This window comes from Morone saxatilis, unplaced genomic scaffold (genome assembly GCF_004916995.1).
Source record: "Morone saxatilis isolate NCDOM2014 unplaced genomic scaffold, NCSU_SB_2.0 Contig16, whole genome shotgun sequence".
In the NCBI taxonomy this organism is placed as follows: domain Eukaryota; kingdom Metazoa; phylum Chordata; class Actinopteri; family Moronidae; genus Morone; species Morone saxatilis.
In genome coordinates this window covers 7,764,079-7,784,923 of record NW_023339718.1, presented here as the reverse complement: position 1 = coordinate 7,784,923, position 20,845 = coordinate 7,764,079, and the positions used below count along the sequence as shown (strand labels likewise).

The following is a 20,845-nucleotide window of genomic DNA, read 5'->3' as shown; positions in this document are numbered from 1 at the left end:
AGTTCGTATATTATGGTGGAAAGAAAGGGGGAAATAAAAAAAAAAATCTGATTTGAGTTTTTCTTCAGCAGAAGGCTTCCAGTATGATCACTGTGCTTTATTAGTCTAAGAGTCTTCGGGGATCGTAGGGAAATCTATATATTTTGTGCTTTATGTATTCAGAAATGGCAATAGAATATGAATGAATGTCTTCATACCTGATTGACTGACATTGTTCACTTGCAGGAGTTTAATCTCTTAACAGAACCAAACCAAACTTTGCCAAACCAAATGGAAACGATCAGAATTGTGCTCTACTGACCTGCACAGCTGTGGCGGCCGGGGTTAACCAAGCAAAGGTCGTTCAGCTCAACTCAGGTTTACATGGCTAAGTATGAAAACAGATGACTTTGCCGGACTAAAAGTTTAGGTTCTCCTATTTGACCTACGGTGATAGGAAATCAAAATATTTTAATTTCTTCATCCTTTCAGTAAGGAAGATGAGATAACATAAATGTCCATGGCACTTCTTAGTTCGTGTGAACGTGATTCTGTGAATGGTTTTGTGACATGTTGACATGGCTGTTGTGGAGGGTATCGCTAGGAGGTGTGCATGTGTGTGTATGTGTGTGTACATTTACTGCGTGTGAGTCCAGAGATGTAGGTGACACCAATAACAGGGAGGCATGGCAACACAACACAACCCAACAAAATCTCAATGTACAGTATTTTTTAAATATTTTCCTATACTGTATCTTACAGTTTTGTGGAATCATGAGCATATGATGATAATCAACCGATCTGCTTCCCTCCTCTGACTACCTGTGACTCATAAACTAAAGAGAGTTTTACGCACATGTTTTTTCTGCAATAATTGCTGATGTTGCGCTTCTACAACTAAAAGGGACTTACCCCCCTACTGGTCACACTTTATTTAATGTCCTTCAAATGCATGCAGTTCTTCCACTCAGAGTGTACAGAGATGACCTGTAAAGATGACTGAGAGAAAGATAGAGAGAGATTATAATATGAAATCAAAGTAGTGAGTATTTGGATGCAAATACAAATCTGTATTCTTCAATGTGAATAGGATCATGTCTGGCATGCATTGTTAAATAAAAAAAATAAATAGATTGGTACTATGTGTCTCGCCTGCTTTCACTTTACCAGGACATTTAACGAGTCAGTGACAAAAAAGACTGATGAAAAGACAAGCAGGGAGGTGTTTTTCAGCACTCAAGCTTATGCAGAGAAAGAGCGAGAGAGAGAAAAAGCCTTATCATGTTACTTATAGCCTATGTACCTTTTTCACAGCAGCCGTGGGTAAACACAGGTGTTACTAACACCTAAGGTTCCATTCAGGTCAAACAGAGTTGAGGTGCTGTTATTGTGAAAGTCGGCTCACTGATAGGTTCTGCTATACCTGTGTTTGACCTGTTTAGTGTCAAAATGGCTGCTGTGAAAAGGTCTTTTGGACTTAACATCAGGAACATCTGCAGTTCTTTGACCCCCTTTATGTGAGCTACCAACTGGGGTCAAGAGCTGTTAACCTCAACTGTTGTAAAACTCATGAAACATCAGAAGCACACGGTGTGTAAACCATCAAGTAATGAGGCACATAACACAAGTTGCAGGATATCAGTCTCACCCCCGGCTTCCCCTGCCTCCCCCTGCCTGCTTCTGAGATGACTGGGACAGGTGCTGCATGGTGGACTGTCATTTTTACAACTTGTTCAACTGCCATGAGGCACAAACACAGCCTTGAATTGTTCCAATGAGAGAAACCCCCTTTATGTGTTATAAATATGCAGTTTGTATAACTATTTTTTTTTCAAGACAGTTGCCACTTTTTAAACTATATCCTTTGGAAATTATTCCTTATAGCTCTGGTCCTTGGCTGCGTGGCTTTTAACATGTGTGAATCAACAAGTGAACACCTGGCCGTCAGTTTGCTTAATTCAAATACAGAGCAGAAACTGAAAATCACTACTTCTGCATTTATGTGCGTGTTGCTTTGCAAAGACTCGGTTTCATCCTACTTTATGGACAGATTGATCAACAGCTGTGGTTGTACCAACTGTATTACAATACAATCAGTGCAATAGCCCTGTTAATGTCCTTTATTTATTTAATTATTTTAATTTAATTAATGTCATTTTTTTATTGGAAAGCTTACAGTTTTTTATTTTTGTTGTGGTTGATTCAAATGTAAGTGAATAGTTTATTATGTTTGAACTGACTCATATGATTGCATTGTATAGTAAGGTATTACGGTTTGGGGGTAACAAAATCTTTGGCACCATATTTGGCACCTTATTTGAAATCCACACCTCGCTCACACTTTATCAAAACTGAAAAACTTCATATTTTCATACTGAGAAATACTCAAGTTAAAGTCCTGCATGCAAAACTGCATTTGTAAATGCACAATCAAAAGTATTATTATAAATATTACTCTCTCTGAGTATTATAATGTGATATAAGCCTGCCATATTATATGTGATGCATTTTTAATGTTTCAGCTAATGCTAATTTAATTTAAAGTGCTCGTTTACTTTGTAACCCTGTAACCAGTAACTAGCAGTCACATAGAGGAGCAGGTCAGCGGTGGTGCGTCAGCTCATCCTCTGCACGTGGAAGGGAACGTTCTGTACCGAGATTACGCACGTGCCCGCTCCCTCCCACTGCTACAGCACATGCACGCGCCCGCACACTCTAAAACAACTTCATCTTTCACACAATCACTATATCATGTAAACACAACAACATGACCGACATGCGCCGTGCACTCTTGAACTTTAGTGAGAAGGGAAGCGGGGAGTCGCGACGGCAGCAGCCCCAGAAGCACCTCCTCTTCCCAGGAAATGTTTACAGCTCTGCTGAAGGAGGTGCTGGGGGGGGGGGGGCGGCTGCAGGCTGTACGTGTCCCAGGCCAAGAAACTTTTTTTCAACCACATTTCTTTCCTGGAAACGTCGGGAGTTCTGCCGCCGAATCGAGTATAGCGCAGGGAGAGTTCCAGTACGGGACGATATGGGAAAAAGGCGAGAAGTTCCTGCAGTGTTTGTGCTTACACCGCATCTGTTGTGCGCAAATAGGGACTTTGTGTTATTCCTCCTGCAAGTCTTCTTCTAGAAGCTTTCCTCCTGCACATTTAGTTTCTGGTATCGCATGAGCACTGGGCGTGTGAAATGAAGCAAACACGATCAATCTGCTTTGAGGCAGTGAGTCAGTGCAGGATGTAGCCTCAAGTGAAGAGTGTTTGTTTGCTGCTGTGCAGGGGGGAGGCACGGCACTCTTCTCTGCGAGAATGTGAAATGTTAATCGTTGTGACATTCCCACGGTTTAAAATATACACAATACTGAAGGGTGGCCACGAAACGTACATCATGATGAATCTTTAAAGGGAAGCACAGAGGCATATGAGTCCTTGACTTTGCTTGGGTCACGTGCTACAAAAGTGCAAGAAAACACCTCTGTATATGGGTGTCATTACTTAGTCTGAGTCACTGTATTCTCATATAAACAGCCCCAGCCCCCCAGAGAAGAACGCCTATCCATATTATGTCCACACAGTTCATGTTAGGAGACAGCCTCGCTCAAACCCAGCAACCCCCAAAGCCGAATAGGATTTTCTAGGAACTTAACCCATAAATGAACCACCCACTGCCCTTTTTTCTCCTTTTTTAGCAGAGGGTTCTCGTTACACTGACTGCCTGCATCATAGTCTCTCATGCAGAGTGTGTGTGTGTATATATAGGCTGTTAAACATGCATGTATTGTCTATCAGACACAAGATTAGCAGGTCCACTTCACACTTATGATAATGTATTATAACTGCATCATAAGAGATTATCTACAGTATCTATTTTCCATACAAGGGTGGGTGTTATTATAAGCACACATTTTCTTCTTGCATTGAATGGACAGAGTGGTTATGGCTCCATGGCAACTCACTGTCTGCTTTAAATGAAGTAAGATTGTATTGATAAACATCACAGTGTGCAGACAGACCATCATACTGTTTGCTGATCCTGACACCAGACTCCACTATAAAACCTTGAGAGAGTGCATGAGTCCTCCAGACTGGAAGTGTTGAGGCACAGAAGTATCAGAACTGCAGTTGAAAGTACACCTCTAATTAAATGAGTGGGAATACTGGCATGGTAGGATTAAGAAACACATTATGCTCTGATGGCTCATACATCCCTAAATACAAAAAGTATGAGTCATTACAGGTGAACTGTGTCAAAAATAGAAATCATATTCATGAAGATATTTTGATGTGTCATTATGTGACAGTCATAAAAGCATAATAATACTGTCCACTAATTCAACTTCCATAAACTACAATGATATTTATAAACCTCATAACCTTTCATGCATAATAGGCAGGGAAATCACTAGTATTTGTAATGCATATTGTTATAAAGTAATCTGTTGTTACATTATTTTATCTTGTAATGCTTGAAGACAAACATCATGAAGTATCAACAAGACCTATCACAATAAGGATGCAAGTGTTATAATGTGTATCTACAGTATGGATTTCTACACATTATGCAGAGAGTGCTAATAAAACATCTTATTAATTATTTGTATTTTAAACATTAAATTGCTGTGTGACTGTACTCAGGCAACATCCCATTAAAACTATTTTACAATATCTTTACCAGTGATGGAAATATAAGAATGGGGTCCAGTAAGATACCAGTTGATTGTTACAATGTGGTGATACCCACAAATATTACATTTAATATATGAGATGTGTACACTTTTATATACACATCTCACATGTGTTTCTCTTGTTGGGTTTGCAAGACCTTGCAACTGACCTCATGACGGTGTCAACTTGAATATTTGCACGAGGTCAGTGACACATGTGAGTTTGCATTGGCAGGGAAGATTTCAAGTGTGGCTTTGAGGACTGTGGTGGACTGCGCTAATTTAGGATCAGACCATGGTTGTGAAACTGGGACACAAAGTGAGACATGTCCACAGCTAAGGCATTATGGGCCACAGTGGCTGAGGCTGTTTTGCATCTAAGAAATCACAGCGCACATCTCTCTTTTCATCCCTGATGTGCCAGCTCTGGTTGGATGCAGCTGTTCATATGTGAATGTTACCCAGAATCAGTCCTAAACCTTTAACACACAGGGATCACATCTTAGAATTAAAAGATAACCTTATACAATTGCTGCATAAAGTACACGGACTGGGTTAAGTAACAGCAGTATTATTGTATGGCTCAGGTTTGACCTTCACTGATTGATAACGGAGGAGCAAATAGCGTTGCAGCGGTGGGCGGGACAACCAGCTGCAACAGCGACCACTGGCTTCTATGGAAGCTTATCATCCAAACATACAAAGTAACAGCACATCTTATGGTGTCAGTGCTCGTGATTATGATGTTGCAACGCATTTAATGTAAATTGTGGCGGCTGGTTTCACGACTGCCCGAGCTGTACGTGAAGCGATCCTAAAGTCTGCTGTTGTTTTTCTCTTTGTTTCATGACGCAACAGTGTACGCCTGGGGCCGTACCATGAAGAGTTTGTGTACCCCAGTTGTAGTGTTGCATTCAAGTGCCTCTTTACATCGTTTCATAACAATGAGTTGACTGGAGTTTCTACCTATCAATAAAGTTGCTATTGGAGAACGAATTGGAGAAAATGTGCGCAGTAAAAGAGGAAGCAATGGGTTAAAACAAAGTAACAGACAAACAAAGACAGACAATTATTTTTAACCAAAATAATAATTATCATTATTTTGTTATTGATACTGCATGGTTTCAATTAGCCTGTCAAATATATATATATTCTATTTGTATTCTGTATTTACTTTTTTACACTTGTAAGTGCGTTTTAGATGAGACTTCAAAATCAATCTCGGACACTAGTTCCCATATTCCCCAGTCATGAGAAGTACCTGAAGGCAACATCAGTCTGGGCCACCCCTCTTCTCATCAATCTCTGTCTATGATTGATCCACCGTCCCGTCACTCACTCCTGTGAATAGGCAATTCCAAAAAACCGAGTGGTGTTTCCTCCCAGCCAATCGCAGCCCCGTTTTCTTATGACACCGTGGGATTCCGCGAAATTGTTTCTTGGAGTTGGGAGATGTGCTGCTGGCAGTAAAATAGGACAAGTTGACGCATGTGTGGGAGCGCAGTCAGTCAGCGCACAGAAAGGCGCAATACACGCAGACACAATAGGTCAGTCAGTAAACGCTGCTTTATTGATCCGGCTGTTAGAAATCTACGGATCCTGAGGGAGAAGGAGAGAGGAAGAGCCGGGAACGATTCAAAGTGCTTTATTTCCTGTAGGGGTGTTTACTTATCCACCCTGCAACCTCAACAAGAAAACGCAGCCTTTGCGGAATAGTCACATTGAAGAAGACACGTGTGGGAGGTTAACCACATGTTTCCTGGGGGGGCTGCGGTCTGATCAATTTATTTGATCTGTTTTGTCGGATTGCTTTTGAGCGTCTACTCTAGATTTCCATCCGGATCTGCTGTAGTGATGTCGGAGGTTGCCTCTGCAGACTGTGTCCCCAGCCGACCACCGGGTCGGACAGAGGACATGTTGAAAGAGAACCAAGAGAACAGGACTTTGCTGATGGTGGCAATGATTTTATTGGACTTGAACAAATGCAACTCCAACGCTATCGGCGCCGGAGGCAGCAGATGTATCGGGGGCAGCGACGCCGGCGCGCAGGAGAAGGTGGAGCGGGGGACTTGCCGGTTGAACGCCGGGGACAGCCGGGGCTCGGTGGCACCCAAACAGTCCAGGAACAAGAGGGCGGCGGCGAGGCGCGAGTGTCCCGAGAAGAGACACTGCTGTCCTTTTACGGGCTGTGGGAAGATGTACGGCAAGTCGTCCCACCTCAAAGCCCACTTGCGGGTCCACACCGGTAAGTGGAAGCTCGGCGGGAGGTTTGCGTGACACGGCGACGAAACTAATGGACTCAAAATCTGTTGACGACAGCGAAACCGGCTCTGCGTCACCGCTGCCATCATTCTTTATTTCAGACGCATGTCGACATCACTGTTATAACCACACCGGCTATTTCAGGAAAAGACGAGTGACAGTTTATAATTACTGTAGGAGAAAATAGCCCGCATAGAATGATGTCATTATGAAGTCCTGGTTGGAGACTTATAGGAATATATGAGGTTTAATGTTATGGCCTGCAGTCCATGCTGTGTCTGTGTGCTCATGAGGAGGATAAGTGAGAGACCACGTTTCTACTAAATAAAGGTTATAGGAAAGGTGGTCCCGTGGAGTAGCCCCCTTCTCTGGGGGTGTGACTGACCGGGCCCAGAGCGGGGCCAGAGGCTCGCTGAGAGGGCAGGGGAGGTGGGGGAGGCGTGTGTGAGACAAAGTGGGGGGTGTGTATTTTAATGTGCTGTTGACACGCACCCAGTGCGCTCTGGGAACACCGCGTGCCACCGCCCATATTTGTGACTGACGCCGGATGGTTCAGGTGTTGTAAGTCATCCGGACCCATCACAGAGACATAATGTTACCAAACAAGCCCTCAAACAGGCGATCCTCTTCTTCATCGATGGTTATTTTACAGGAGATCTGTTTTTGTTGTTGTGTGTTTACATGCATCGTGTTATAACAACAGAGCAGTTAATGTAGACATCTTGGCTTATAATTTACATGCAGGTCACTGCGACACCGTTGTCCCCACATGTACTTGTCCGGAGATAACCCTCCCTGCACCACTATTTCCTCATACGTCATCCTCCTCCACTCCCCTCGCGTCAGGTTGTAAACAAGGGCAGACATGTGGTTCAGTGGGGAGCACGTGTAGGATGAGGAAAAGGGGCAGCCATAGTTATTTTCGTTTTTTTTTCTTCACTGGGCTCATATGATGACTCACTATTTCTAAATCAATATGTTCTCTTCCCAGAAAATGCTGTTTATGCAGGCCTTTCCAAAATTTGATTTGCCAGAGACAAAACAAAACAAACCAAGACAATCTTTTTGTGAAGCTTGTATTTCCCCCTCCCCCCCTCCTCTCACATGATCCATTTTGTGTCTGTGTGTTCTTTTTTATTTACTGCAAGCCCTTCTTTTAAGGGCAGAGAATTAAAAATATGTTTTTTAATCAAAATGTGATTTAGGATTAGTTTAGAGGGAAGGTTATAGAGTAGATGTGAGCTAACTCTAGTGTTCTATTTGGGGTCCTGGAGACCCTGGGCTCTTTTAAAAAACATACTTAACATTGTTACCTTGATACTTTTGAATTGATGACATGACTCAGACAAAATAAGATATATATTGTTAAGGTATTGTTATTACCTTTTACACAGCACTGTTCCAAATAAGTCTTCAAATTTCTGTTTTAAAATAGTTTGTCCATAAGAGGTCTTTACAGGGAGTTTGACCTCTGACCCCAAACTTTAGTTAATCACTACGGAGCAGCAATAAAATGAATATATTTATTAATACATAGCACACATAAGATATTAAACATGAAATATTTCTTTTTTATGTGGAATAACAATGCTTTGTGGTCACTTAATTACATGTTGCAAAGGGAGGAGCTACCACTATTACTTTTCTACATATTGAGTTTGAATGAGGTCAAATTGGATCAGAAGAAAAGAAAAGGTGGCTGATTTTGTAATTATTATTATTGTCTTACATATACAGCAGTTTGGATCTATGAGTCCCAAACAATGAGTAGTAATACAAAACTTGTGTGTGTGTTTCCTCAGGTGAGCGTCCCTTCGAGTGTACCTGGCCAGACTGTGGCAAGAAGTTCTCCCGCTCAGACGAGCTGACGCGCCACTACCGCACACACACGGGCGAGAAGCGCTTCAATTGCCCAATGTGTGACAAGTGCTTCATGAGGAGCGACCACCTGACTAAACATGCCCGGCGACACGCAGGCTTCCAACCCAGCATGCTCCAGGGCTCCAGTGCAGCTAAGAGGCGCCGCTGCTCCGTGTCTGTGTCCTCCTCTGACTCAGGAGACCAAAGCCCTGCTGGGGTGTGAGCCACACCCACATGCTGTACATATATACATAAAGGTACATGCAGTAGATACAAAAGGCACACGCACACATAGACACCCCACATGTGTCCCATCAAGTCAGACACCTCAACCAGCCAGACCATATTTAAAGAGTTTTTTTTCTACATATGTAACATTGTGCCACAGCAAACAGAAACAGAACCTGACAGTAACCAAACTGGAGCTTCCCCTTCTTCTACCCTGAGGTAATATGGTATTTATTGAGGCTTATTCAGGGTCGGCTTCTAGTTGCTTTGCCATTTGTAATTATTTTGCTTTGTGTTGTATTGAGTTTTTTTTTTTTTTTCCTGGAACAATCTGCAATCCAAGAAGCATTCATGTACAAATACAGTTTCCATAAACACTACACGTGTTCACTTTGCATCATAGATTTCATTTGCTGTTGAAGACAAGAAAATAAATCATGACTGAGATATTTCTAGTGGAAAGTGTTAAGAAGTTTTGGGAATAATAGTCCTTAAGTAAATATTATTGTTGCACACATACACACATACTTGTACAGTTACTCTCCAGTCCAGAACAATTTGATTGTACAATAGCAGTATTATTATGTAAATAGACTAAACAGACTACTTTTCAGATAAATAATATACTCAGTAGTTACATGTTATTAGAGAGTAATAAGACAAAGCTATAATATAGAGAATTACAGAGCTCTTTCATACATTTGACTATGGACTTAGTAAATCAGGTATACTATGAGCTTGTAGGTTTAGTCAGCATGTTGGAACATAAATGTTGTCACATCATGATAAACTTGCAAATATTTGCACCAAAATACCTTTAGAGTCCTTTGGCAAGATAATACATGAGCAAACCTCATGGGAAAGTATAACACAAAACATAACAGGGTAAAGCCTTTAAAGGGTAAAGTTAGGGACTTTACTTTTTCCCTTACAGTTGAAACACTTTTCCGTGTAATGGCAAATACTGACTAATGTTCAGTTAAAGTGCGTAAACTGTAAACAAGGAGGTCTGTGCCTTTTCAAGGGTTTTGTAGCAGAGGAATTTCTACATTTTCAACCTTTGGAAATACTACCTAAATGAACATTGTCAGATTCTTTATGTTGATATTCAACAATACTTTGAATATCAATGACTATCTCTTATGCCAACAGTGCCCGTTGCTGTACATTGAAACTTACTTTTGTTTACTCTGTATCTGGACTGCATTTTGTCAGGGAATAATGTGATGAATGGTCATTTCAATCAATGCTACACCCCCTAGTGGTGATGTGGAAGCACAACATTTCTCACAACAGAAAGTCATAAAACCTTTTTTAGTTTCTTGTCCTAGCATTTTGAAGCACGCTGTTGATTAGTTTGTTTTTGAATCAAGGAATTACATCATGTAGCATGTTTGTATGTATTTGTTTGGTACAATGTATTTTTTAATTGTTTAAATGGTAATCTTTTATAATATTACTAATGGGATGAGAGGTCTTCTTCGTCCACTACAGGAGCCAGAAACATTGATGATGTCATTTGTTTTCTTTTTATACTTGCCACTTAATGCATTATAACGTCCAGATAGAGTGTAGAGTTAGGTGTGGTTAACCTTGTAGGACATACATCTACATATATTTGTAAAGTGAAAAATGCTGTTTTTCTTTTCTGGCATTATGACAACTGTGATTAGATGTTGGTGCCTTTCAGGTTGATGCCCTTACTTCTGATGCTACTGTACTGTAATCAGGGACTGTCTATGCAGACCCCATGTTATCGCAATATACATAGCTGTGTAATAATTACTGCTCAAACGTTTTAACATTAAAATTATTTTTCTTTCTAAACATTTGCTCATTATTTCTGCCCCACATTACACAACCATATCAGACACTGTGTTTTACAGCTTTTATAAATGAAAGAGGTACAAGGTGCAACTACAAAAGCAGTCCAGTAGAACAGGGAGTGCTCCATTAGCTTGGTGTTTATTTATTGTTTTCATACACTGCACATAACAATAATATTGTTAAATACTGTAATGGAAGTGTTTACATTACAAGAAAATTATTTAAAAAAGGAAAACCAAAGAAAAACAATAATCACCCGTGTCTAAATGTAAAAAAAAAAAAAGCAGAACTTCATAAACAGCAAATGCTCTGCAAATGAACTAAATTATCAGGATGGCAATAAATACACGTTTTTTTTTTTTAAACTTCTCTGTACTTAAGGCATACTCTAATTGCAAATAATCAACTGATTTAGGGGAGGGAAAGAGTCATAAATTAAGGATATTAGTGCTCCAAGTCAACCATCCTTGATGTTGGGATTACAAAACAATTTCCAACCATTAGTCAAAAGTGACAAGTAGATGCCATCTCACACTCTTTATGTCGGCACTGTATGTTTGTATGCAGGCAAATGCATGTGAGTATGTGTGTGAATCTTTCTGAGTGTCCAGTGATCATCAGGCTCTGACACTGATGCTGTAGTAGTACTGAAAAGTCGATCTAAAGCCCCCCCACTGTCCCTTTGGCCTTGATGATATGTGAATTGAGTGAGCATCATGTGTTCAGGTCAGTGCAATGATATGTAATCTTCCCTTTTGACACAGTTCATTTCAGATAAGACACTGTCACTGTTATGCAGGAAAGAGTACACGGCTATGGGCCCAAAGACAAAAACAGTAAATGTGCAAATTCAAAACAATACAAGTCAAGCTAGTGTCACAACGGTAGCATGTGACTGCACAATAGAAATGGGGAAAAAATCAAATGTGCAACAAGCTACTTACTTATTATTTCCATTCAATTGTTTAGTCCAGTGCTCTTCGTGCAGTTTGTTCCCCAGCCATTCATGTTTTTACATTCCTCCCCTAAGTATTGAAGGTGGTATGGATGAATGCAACGACCTGGCCTGTGCTACATAACAACCCTGTACAGTACAATGAATACCAGATATCTTCTATTTGGGGTAGCATGACTGCAGTCCACGCTTCTAAAATATCTTCACGTCAACACATACAATCATACAGATCCCTTGGGTTTAAAAAAAGTAAGCATTTAAATAAAAACTAAAAATAACAAAGTAGAAAAATGCAAAAATGCAACCCAGAATTCAGGTAAGCAGAACAGTTGAGTTAGCAGTTATGATAATGTTTCTTATTCTTCAGGGAAATGGAAATCACTTTACAGCATCAATTGGCCTTTTGTTTTCTGTCTACTAACATCAGTGTGTTTTGTTACATCATGTTCACCAGGAGAAGGGCTCTCAAACACAAGTGCACGTCCTACCATAGGAGGAAACCACCACTTTTACTCATATTTTAAATACATATTCAATATCTTCATATGTGTTCCTTCTCCTAGATCTTAAACCAAACTTTCTACATGTTAATTTGATTATTTTCTCATTGTCATTATCATCATAGCACTTAACTGTCATTACAATACTCTACCAATGCTTCACTGTCGCCACTCTGGCGGGCGAAGTAAACACACAGCAGATGAAGATTGGGGGTTATATTGTGTGGAGAAGGGAAGGGGCAGAAGGTCAGGGGGGCGGGGTTACTGTATTTGACAGGTGGTGGAGGAGGTTGCCTGGCAGCACATGCAGGTAGGGTTGACTGATTTGGGAGGGATCAGATCCAGATCCTCGTCGTCCGGGATCTCGTCTAGGCGGTAACCATCTTTCAGTAGCTGTATGTTCAGGTCCTGATTGATTTGCTGGAGATGAGAGGACAGACAGAGGAGGTTTGGTTGGAGCAGTGTTTCCCAACCTTTAAGGGCTGCGGAACGGCACCAGGCTACAGAGCATTTGCTACCTGTTACTGTTACTACTTTAAACTAAAGGAGGTCATCACTATGTAGTATCGGTCCATCATTAGCTACTCAATTTGCATGTGGTGTGTAGAGTTCTAGGGCTATAAAAGCTGTCCCATGTGTTCATTTGCTCTTCCTTCCTACAGCTGGCATCCACTCTGCATCTTTGTCTTGTTTTATGATTTGTGTTAGTCTCGTTTTAAACAAATCTATTGTGTGGACCCTACTTGTCACATTCCCTGAGCTAGTTTGTGACAATGTCAATGTCTTTACCATAAATTTGAAGCTACAGCCAGCAGCTGGTTAGCTGCCTGGCTCTGTCCGAAGGAACAAAATCTGCCTACCAGCACCTCTAAAACTCACCAAAGAACATGTTATATCTTGGTTGCTCAATCTGTACAAAAAGATTGAAAAGTGCATTAATGACAGATTGCTGTTTTAAAGGGCTTTTGTGCCAACAAACACATCTTTCTACTGACTTTATCAGATTGAAACAATCCGCAACTTACAAATGTCATGTTTTTTTGAGCTTGTGACTCAGACTGGGTAAAATGTACAATGGTAACCATGGCAAACTGAGTTACGGCTCTTTCACAGATGGCTGTAAGGATCATCACTTGGAGCTTTGTCATGAACGTGATGACTACTGCCCTGGTGAGATTTGTTTTAGCAAAAAAAAAGCCTTTGTTTGCCTGTAAAACAGAAACAATGTCTTCATTAAAAATCCCAGGATTGACCTTTTTATGTATTAACTCTCTATCCTACTGTGGATAAACTATATACTATATTGCTGCATAAACCACAACCACAATTCCCTACTTTGTCAAGCTACAGTACAAACATACTGTTGCCATGGTGTATTGCTTGCTCACAGCTTGCTGTTAGCTAGTACCAAGAAAGAGGAGACAATGGCTAAACTGGGTTACAACATCTACTGTATATTAGCTAATTATTTCTGACAACATGGTGGAATAATATCCACATCTATCTACAGACCTGGCCTGATAGAAAACAGATGTAGAGGTGTAAAGGATTTGTCTGGGGAATAAATATGATGATGTGTCTGTGATTTGCACTTATATTGGCAGCAGCATTGAAAACAGGATTTTCAAGACACCCAGAGATGACATTCCATTAGTTTGAGTCACACTTGTTTATCCAGGTGCATCTGCAATGTAATCATGCACTTGTAGTGAGCGCGCACAACTACATAATTAGCATGGATGAGTAGGATGGATATAAATGGATTTGCTTTAGGACTGGCCTATAAAGACCTGACTGTTGGCCTCTTGATGCAGATATCAGATTTCAGATTTCTCACCTCAGCAGAGGAGTATCCCGACGATGAGTATCTAGACATGTCAAAATCATCATCACTGAAACAAAGAAGAAAAAGCACAAGTTAGCTTATTATTTGTGTGTTTATGGTGTTTATATGGCAATTAGTTTATTAATGTGTGTGTTTGTGTTCACCTGTCTGTGTCTAGGGCCACCAAGGGCTTCTCATCTGGGCTCTGGTCTAAAGAGGAATAGCCTTTATTGGGCACTACCAACCTGTGGGGAGGGAACAGAGAGAGAGAAGAGAGAGGCGAAATAATCAGAGGAGCAGAAAAAGGTTGTAACAGAACATGACAGGAAGGGGAGAGGATGAGGTGGAGGAGGGAAAATAGATTCACAGAAACAGGTGAGTAAAAACAAGACTGGCAGAGATGCTGAAAGAAAAGGAAGGCAGGCCTGAAGGCAGCATCGCAGCCGAACTACAGTAACAACAGAAGTGTGAAAGAGGTCTAATTTCTGACTCGGACATCTTGCAAACCCTGAATCAATAAAACTATTCTTTTGCCAGCCCTGCTGACAGACAGAGATAATGACATGAGAATAAAATCCATCTTTCCAAGCCCTTAAAACACGTTCCTGATCTTAGACATAAAATCAGCATACAGTACTTCAGATACACTGAACAAAATTATTGGAGAATTTGTATTGATGATACTGTGTGTGATACAGAGGCTGAAATTAAAATAGACTTGATTTGAAGACTTGAAGTTGTAATGTTTTGTGCCTTTTGCATACTGTTACTCAGATTAAATAATCAAATACTCTACTGCAGGGATACTCAACTTGTTTTGCCCAAGGGCCCCTTTTGAAAAATGTGGGGCCGGTTAATAAACAAACATTAATAATATGTTTCAGATAAAATGAATAAATATTAAGATTGTTGGTGTGGCAGAATAAGATCACTACAAAGTCGTAGTCTTCACTTTTTTGCTTCCAGGTGGGAACGCTGAAGCTAGCATGTCTTGACTCGTGTGGCACCTGATATTAGCAACCTTGCATACAGAAATTGTCATTAAGCCAATTAAACACATAGTGTGGGTATGAGGTGGCAAAATAAAGGCAAATCGGTCACTGAGTTGCTTGTTTTCATTGGCAACCTTTCAACGTTTGCTGTCCTCAACTTATCTTTGCTAAAAGGCTAATCCAGTCGCTGCAGCCCCGTGCAGGTCAGGTGTACATGACCTTTTCTCAGAAATCAAGTGTCAACGTTTCTGTGCACTGCACGGAGTGGGGATTTTTTTCTGTATGTTTTGTATTTTCATATGGACGCCAGGAAGAGCAGCTAAAGGGGTTTCAAATACAATAATTAACAAATTGCTGATATGCAACTTCACAAGTAACAGCAAAGATACATTGTTAAACATTTACTAATTGGCATAAACAAACAAAAACAAATTCCAGTGAGAATCAGTTTATTCTCATTTAACTAACAGAAGACCACAGCATTAATTTATTACCGTGTTCTGGCCATGACATTGTTCTTCTTGGGCTGCTGGTTGACTGGACTTCCTACAGTGTTGCCGTTCTTCAATGAGCCCTTCCTAGCCAGCTCTCTCTGTTTCTCTGCTCAAGAAACACACATACACACACACACACACATATACGAGGTTAGCTCTAATTGACACACAAACTGCACAAAAAGTGATAAACTGGACCTGATGTCAGTAACATCTGCTTGTACGACTTCAACTGAATGATACAATTTGCTTATTATAAGATTCCTGAATACACCAGGGAACTTTTGTATTTATTTTTTTTGCTGATAAAAAGCATGGGATTGCTGACAACTTTCTGTTACGTGTCATTTTGTCACACTGGATTGAAACAAGACCTCAAACTGTCAGATTTACTTTTTTTTTACTTTTTAACAAGAAGAATCAGTATAATTTAAACACTCACACATTCATCAGCAATTGTGATAATCAGGCAAGGGAATTGGGTTGCAACCAATTTTCACTTTAAGAAGACTGTGACATGTTAAGATAATAGCAAACTACAGGCTTTGCACAGTGCAATATGAGACATCAGGGGAGATCAGTTCCTGTTGGAGAGATTTACCAGAAAGTGATGATTACTCCTGACTACTACAGTGCAAAGACTTCTCACTGATCAAATAACAAATGGCTAAACTAATGGTATTAGTGTAGTCTGAGCTAGATTAACAAAAATATAATACATTAGTTCATACTGAGCCACCAGTTAATGGCATTACATTTTTCGTCCAGAAAAGAGTTTTAAAAGGTCACCAAATGCAGATTAGAGCCTATCTATCTCAAGGTCACAGAGGGAAAGGGACAAGTTTAACAAGCATTGCATAATTAAAGGAACAAGCTGAGAATGTATTGTATAGAGAGGAAAATTTATGACACTTTACATGTTATAAAAAAGACTCCAGTGAGATTAAACAGTGTATCATAAAACACAACTGTAGCCATCATTGTGGTAACTCATTTGCACATGTGGGATGCATGTAGAATGAAATGAATTTAAAAATAACCTTTTCCATGCATTTCTGTCACTGAATAGTTTACTCCTTTTGAATATTCTTAGTGCCTAAAGGCTTTGGCTAGGAAAGCATTACAGTAGGAGTAAAAAAAAAGAGGCACTGCTGCTCACCAGTGGACTCTGTCCAAGGTGCTGAAATGACTCTTTAAGGACTGTGGCTTTTCATAAACACAAGAGACTCAAATTCCTAAACATAAAACAAGCCAGAGTGGCGAATACGTTTTGCCATAAAATGGATTAGAGCTGAAACAATCAGACTACTAATAGATTATCTGATTAAAAAGTAACAACTTTGGCAACAACTTTGATAACTGATTTATTGTTTAAATTACTTTTTAAGGATTTATTGTTTGTTTCTGTTTCATATGGGTGTTAATTTAATACTTTTTGGGGTATGGAGAAAAAAAGCAATTTAAAGGCATCACCTTGGTCTCTGCAAACATGTAGCAGATCCATTAATAAATAATCCTTAGTTGCGATCCTAAAATTAGCTATTATGGTTCTTTTTACTAATAGTTTAGCAGCATAACAGGGTTTAATTAAAACAACATATCACCACAGTCTTGGTTTGCCTTGTGATAGAAAGGTTCTCTGAAAACTGATCCTCACTGCTTAGATGTAGTCACACCAAATTAAATGCCCCAACACATTCACACACTGTGTATACAGTTTCCTCTAATACCTCGGTCTTGTCTAAAGATTATGCTACATTTACACGTAACAGTAAGTAACAGGATTACAAGATGTGTTGATTCCCACAGGCAGACACTTGGCCTACAAATACTGCAGCTCTTACTCACCTATTTTCATCTGCAGGGGTGAGGGCTTGTAGTTGATAGTGACTGGTTCCCCCTCTCTGGTGTCTGAGTCTGCCTCTGAGGCGGTGGACGAAGCTGGGTCCTGGAGACAAACAAGAAGAAAGGACAATGTGGACAGAAAGATGAGCATTGAATTGTGCTTTACTGAGGGATTGATGAATAATTAATGTATTTTTGTAATGCACAAAAGACCCTACTATGCAGAGACAATGTGAACAAAACAATTCATATATAAAACATTCATATAGGAAGAGTCCTTCTCTATTTAATGAGCGCCCGTTTATTAAGAATAACTTGTTTAAAAAATATATTTTTAAACCTAGATACACATAGTTCTGGATACCATAAACCTTTTTTTGGCAGATTAGATTTTGTCATAGGTGCCTCTAATTATAAGGTAGAGATTGAAACTGTGAATGAAAACAGCTATTTAACTCTCTCACTTGAACACATTTTAAGTGAATGCAAAATATTGAACTTAGAGTGATCTCTATTTTTTTCAGGTTACTCTGGGACCCTTTGACTCTTGGAAGTCCCTACATCCCATTTTGGGAAATATTGTTAAATTCACATCTTATATCCACAGGGCAAAGGTAAGGAGAAAAAAAAAACTCTATCAATCAGTGGCCACATGAGGCACGGGAATAAATGGAGGTCTGGGGACGCCTGGAGACAGTAGGTCAGACTGCTTTGGGTCTAGTCTGGCTCTCTAGCGGCCCCGGTCGTGGGCAGCAGAGGCCGCCCTGCAGGCTGCAGTAACCCAGAGCCCCGCTACAGGCCACGGAGCGCACCACCAAACCATTTACACTGATTTTTTTTATTTTTATTAAAAGATAGCGGTTTAACGGGTACATACAAACACACATTTGCCACGAAAGGCCGCTCACTGGTCACGACGGGGCGACACAAGTGGCGTCGAAGCCGGAGCAACTTGCTGCATGGATGCTGAGGATGTAGCAGCAGTGTTGGGATGGGATGCTTGTTTTCGCCAGACATGACGGATGCTGCTCACTACGCAGCAGACCGGACGCCGCTTGCATTACACAACAAAAAACGCCAGTCTGTGAGCAAATCCATTAACCTCTGACACGTTACTCTTAGTCCTTTTAACATTTTACTGTAGTCGAAAAAACTTGCTGAAAACGCTCTATTAGTACATCAGCCGATATTACGCATGGCAGGTGATGGGTTTGTCGGGATCCCGAAGCATAACATCATGAATGGCAGGCCTCACACACTGAGCATCCTGGAGTTATAATAATGTCAGTTTGAATAAGAAAACAGGACCCAAAACACTGATTGATCATCTCAAATCTGACTTACCAGCGGCTGCATCTCAGCCTGCATCTCCGCCTCCTGCACGGCACTCGGCACTTGGAATCTATCTATTTCTTCCATCATATTTGCAACGCGCCTCTTTCCTCCCTTCTCCTGGAAACTAACTGTTGGTAACGGGTCGTTTCGACGAGTTATCGCCGAGATTGTGGGTGATCTCAGATTTGTAACAATCTCTGTAGTTCTCCGGTGGCGAGCTTCATCCCAGCAGGCAGTATGTCGACGGTGGTGTGACCAGTTGGGTGACGGTGGCTCCACCACCCACTTCCGGGTAGGGTATCCCAAGCTAGGGTTCGGGGACCAGAAGGGGGCTTTTGAATAGGACCAAGGTGGCCCCCACCAAAGGGCGTAATGGATTAATGTGAAGATATGACATGTGGGAATCACTATGATATCAGTATGACTATTTATGTATGTGGTAATTTGTTGAACTCCTCCATTTTGTTTTCTCTCATGCTCCTCTGGAGTAACTGATCAAATTAAATGAATCAACGAAGCCAGAGGATCAGACAGCATCTCCACTGTTACATCCTCAAAAAACAAAATAAACAAACAAAATAAACAAAATCAGTGAAATGCATTGTTTAATGTTTTGTTGAAACCTTGCGGACCAGTTAATGCTCAAGACATTCCTTTATTACAAAAATACTAGAAAGACCAGAGGCAGTCCACTTAACAACCCATCATCCGGAAAGTCAATTAACAGTTGTCTTCACCCAGAAATTTAAATTAAAACAAAATAAATGAATCAATCAAATGAACAGCCTGGACCCAATTAATTGTAGCACCATCAATTAATTGATCAGGCACAAAACTTTAATGAAAAACAGCAGTAATATTTGTTGAAGTATATTAATGAGACTGAATGTTTTTGGTTTCCTGCTGAACAGTAAAAATCACTAGTTCATTAAATATGATGTATTGTTGTAGATAAAACTACCCAACAAGCAACTCAAAAAGCTACAACTTTAAAATAATGCTTCCATGTTCATCAACAATAATGTTTCAATAATATGGTATATGTAATAATATAGCACTTTAAACTGTGCCATTGTGCATTATGTACATTTCAACACTTCTGTAGTTTGACATTATCACATTTTAAATGTAGGACTGATCAAGGAAAAAGTGCAATAGTTGCCTTTGTTACACAGTATACATTATACGTTTTTACTCAGGTAGAGAGTCTTAGGCTTCTTCCATCACTGGTTAAAACTCATGCTGGGACATATAAGTGGGTTTAAAAAAAACATAGTAAATAAACACAACAAAAACAGAGAGTATGAATGTTTAAATCCACATTTGTGACCTTGTAACCGATACCTTTAAATGATCTGAACTGGAACAACAACAGGTGCTCCTTACAACATACATTACTAGAATCCAAAATAATTACATTTACTCAAGTGTTGTACTTGGTTATTTTATGTAAAACAAAACATGACCAGCCTTACCTCGACCAGCTACAACATTAAAATGCTAATAAAATAATTGTGACAGGAGCTATTCTGCTGCATAATGGGTACTTTTACTTGTTATACTTTAAGTGCATTTTACTGACAACATTCATGTACTTTTACTCAAGTAAGACTTTTGCTTTTAACATGAAGTATTTTAAAACATTAATTTAACTAAAGGATCAGAATATTTCTCCCATTAACTACATGAAGTACTGCCCGCAAAATGACCACAGAGTTGATCTGGTGCCCCTCTAAAGGTTTCGACAAAAAAACATTATGAACTTCACAAAAATAGGATTTATTGCAGGAGTATTGCATTATTCTGTCCATGCACTGTATGTACGCATAAGGATTCCCCCTCAGGCAACAATGACCAGCTATTTTTATAGTTCTGTGAATTAATTATAAAACTAATTAAACCTTCTGAGAACAGTTTTGTACGTTATGCCTCTAACTATTATTGGATGAGCATACATTTTGGCAATACAAATTGCTCTCTTCATCACAACTTTAAACAAATACTGATTTAAAATTAAATTAAAAAAATACAAAATCAAATTACTATCAAGGAGCTCATTATACATTTTTGAGAAAATAAT

General features: G+C 40.0%; 2 protein-coding genes across 2 annotated transcripts; one reads left to right on the top strand and one right to left on the bottom strand.

Moving 5' to 3' along the window:
• Positions 1–6,096: 6,096 nt before the first annotated feature.
• Positions 6,097–10,819, top strand: klf9 (Kruppel-like factor 9). The gene is made up of 2 exons (XM_035658242.1): positions 6,097–6,887; positions 8,707–10,819. The coding sequence occupies exons 1-2, from the start codon at positions 6,497–6,499 to the stop codon at positions 8,985–8,987; spliced, it is 672 nt and encodes a 223-aa protein (XP_035514135.1). The 5' UTR covers positions 6,097–6,496; the 3' UTR covers positions 8,988–10,819.
• Positions 10,820–11,065: 246 nt separating this feature from the next.
• fam219ab (family with sequence similarity 219 member Ab) lies at positions 11,066–19,012 on the bottom strand. Its single transcript, XM_035658677.1, has 6 exons — positions 18,775–19,012; positions 17,434–17,533; positions 15,586–15,691; positions 14,264–14,344; positions 14,112–14,166; positions 11,066–12,694 (listed from the first exon to the last, which is right to left on the bottom strand). Exons 1-6 carry the CDS (start codon positions 18,850–18,852, stop codon positions 12,536–12,538), a joined length of 579 nt encoding a protein of 192 aa, XP_035514570.1. The 5' UTR covers positions 18,853–19,012; the 3' UTR covers positions 11,066–12,535.
• Between the last annotated feature and the right edge of the window lie 1,833 nt (positions 19,013–20,845).

Coding starts and splice junctions, on each gene's coding strand:
- klf9 (XM_035658242.1), top strand. CDS start 6,497: ATGTCGGAGGTTGCCTCTGCAGACTGTGTCCCCAGCCGACCACCGGGT. Junction 6,888..8,706: donor CCACTTGCGGGTCCACACCG/GTAAGTGGAAGC, acceptor GTGTTTCCTCAG/GTGAGCGTCCCTTCGAGTGT.
- fam219ab (XM_035658677.1), bottom strand. CDS start 18,852: ATGATGGAAGAAATAGATAGATTCCAAGTGCCGAGTGCCGTGCAGGAG. Junction 14,345..15,585: donor AATGTCATGGCCAGAACACG/GTAATAAATTAA, acceptor CCCTCCCCACAG/GTTGGTAGTGCCCAATAAAG. Junction 14,167..14,263: donor GTGGCCCTAGACACAGACAG/GTGAACACAAAC, acceptor TCTTTGTTTCAG/TGATGATGATTTTGACATGT.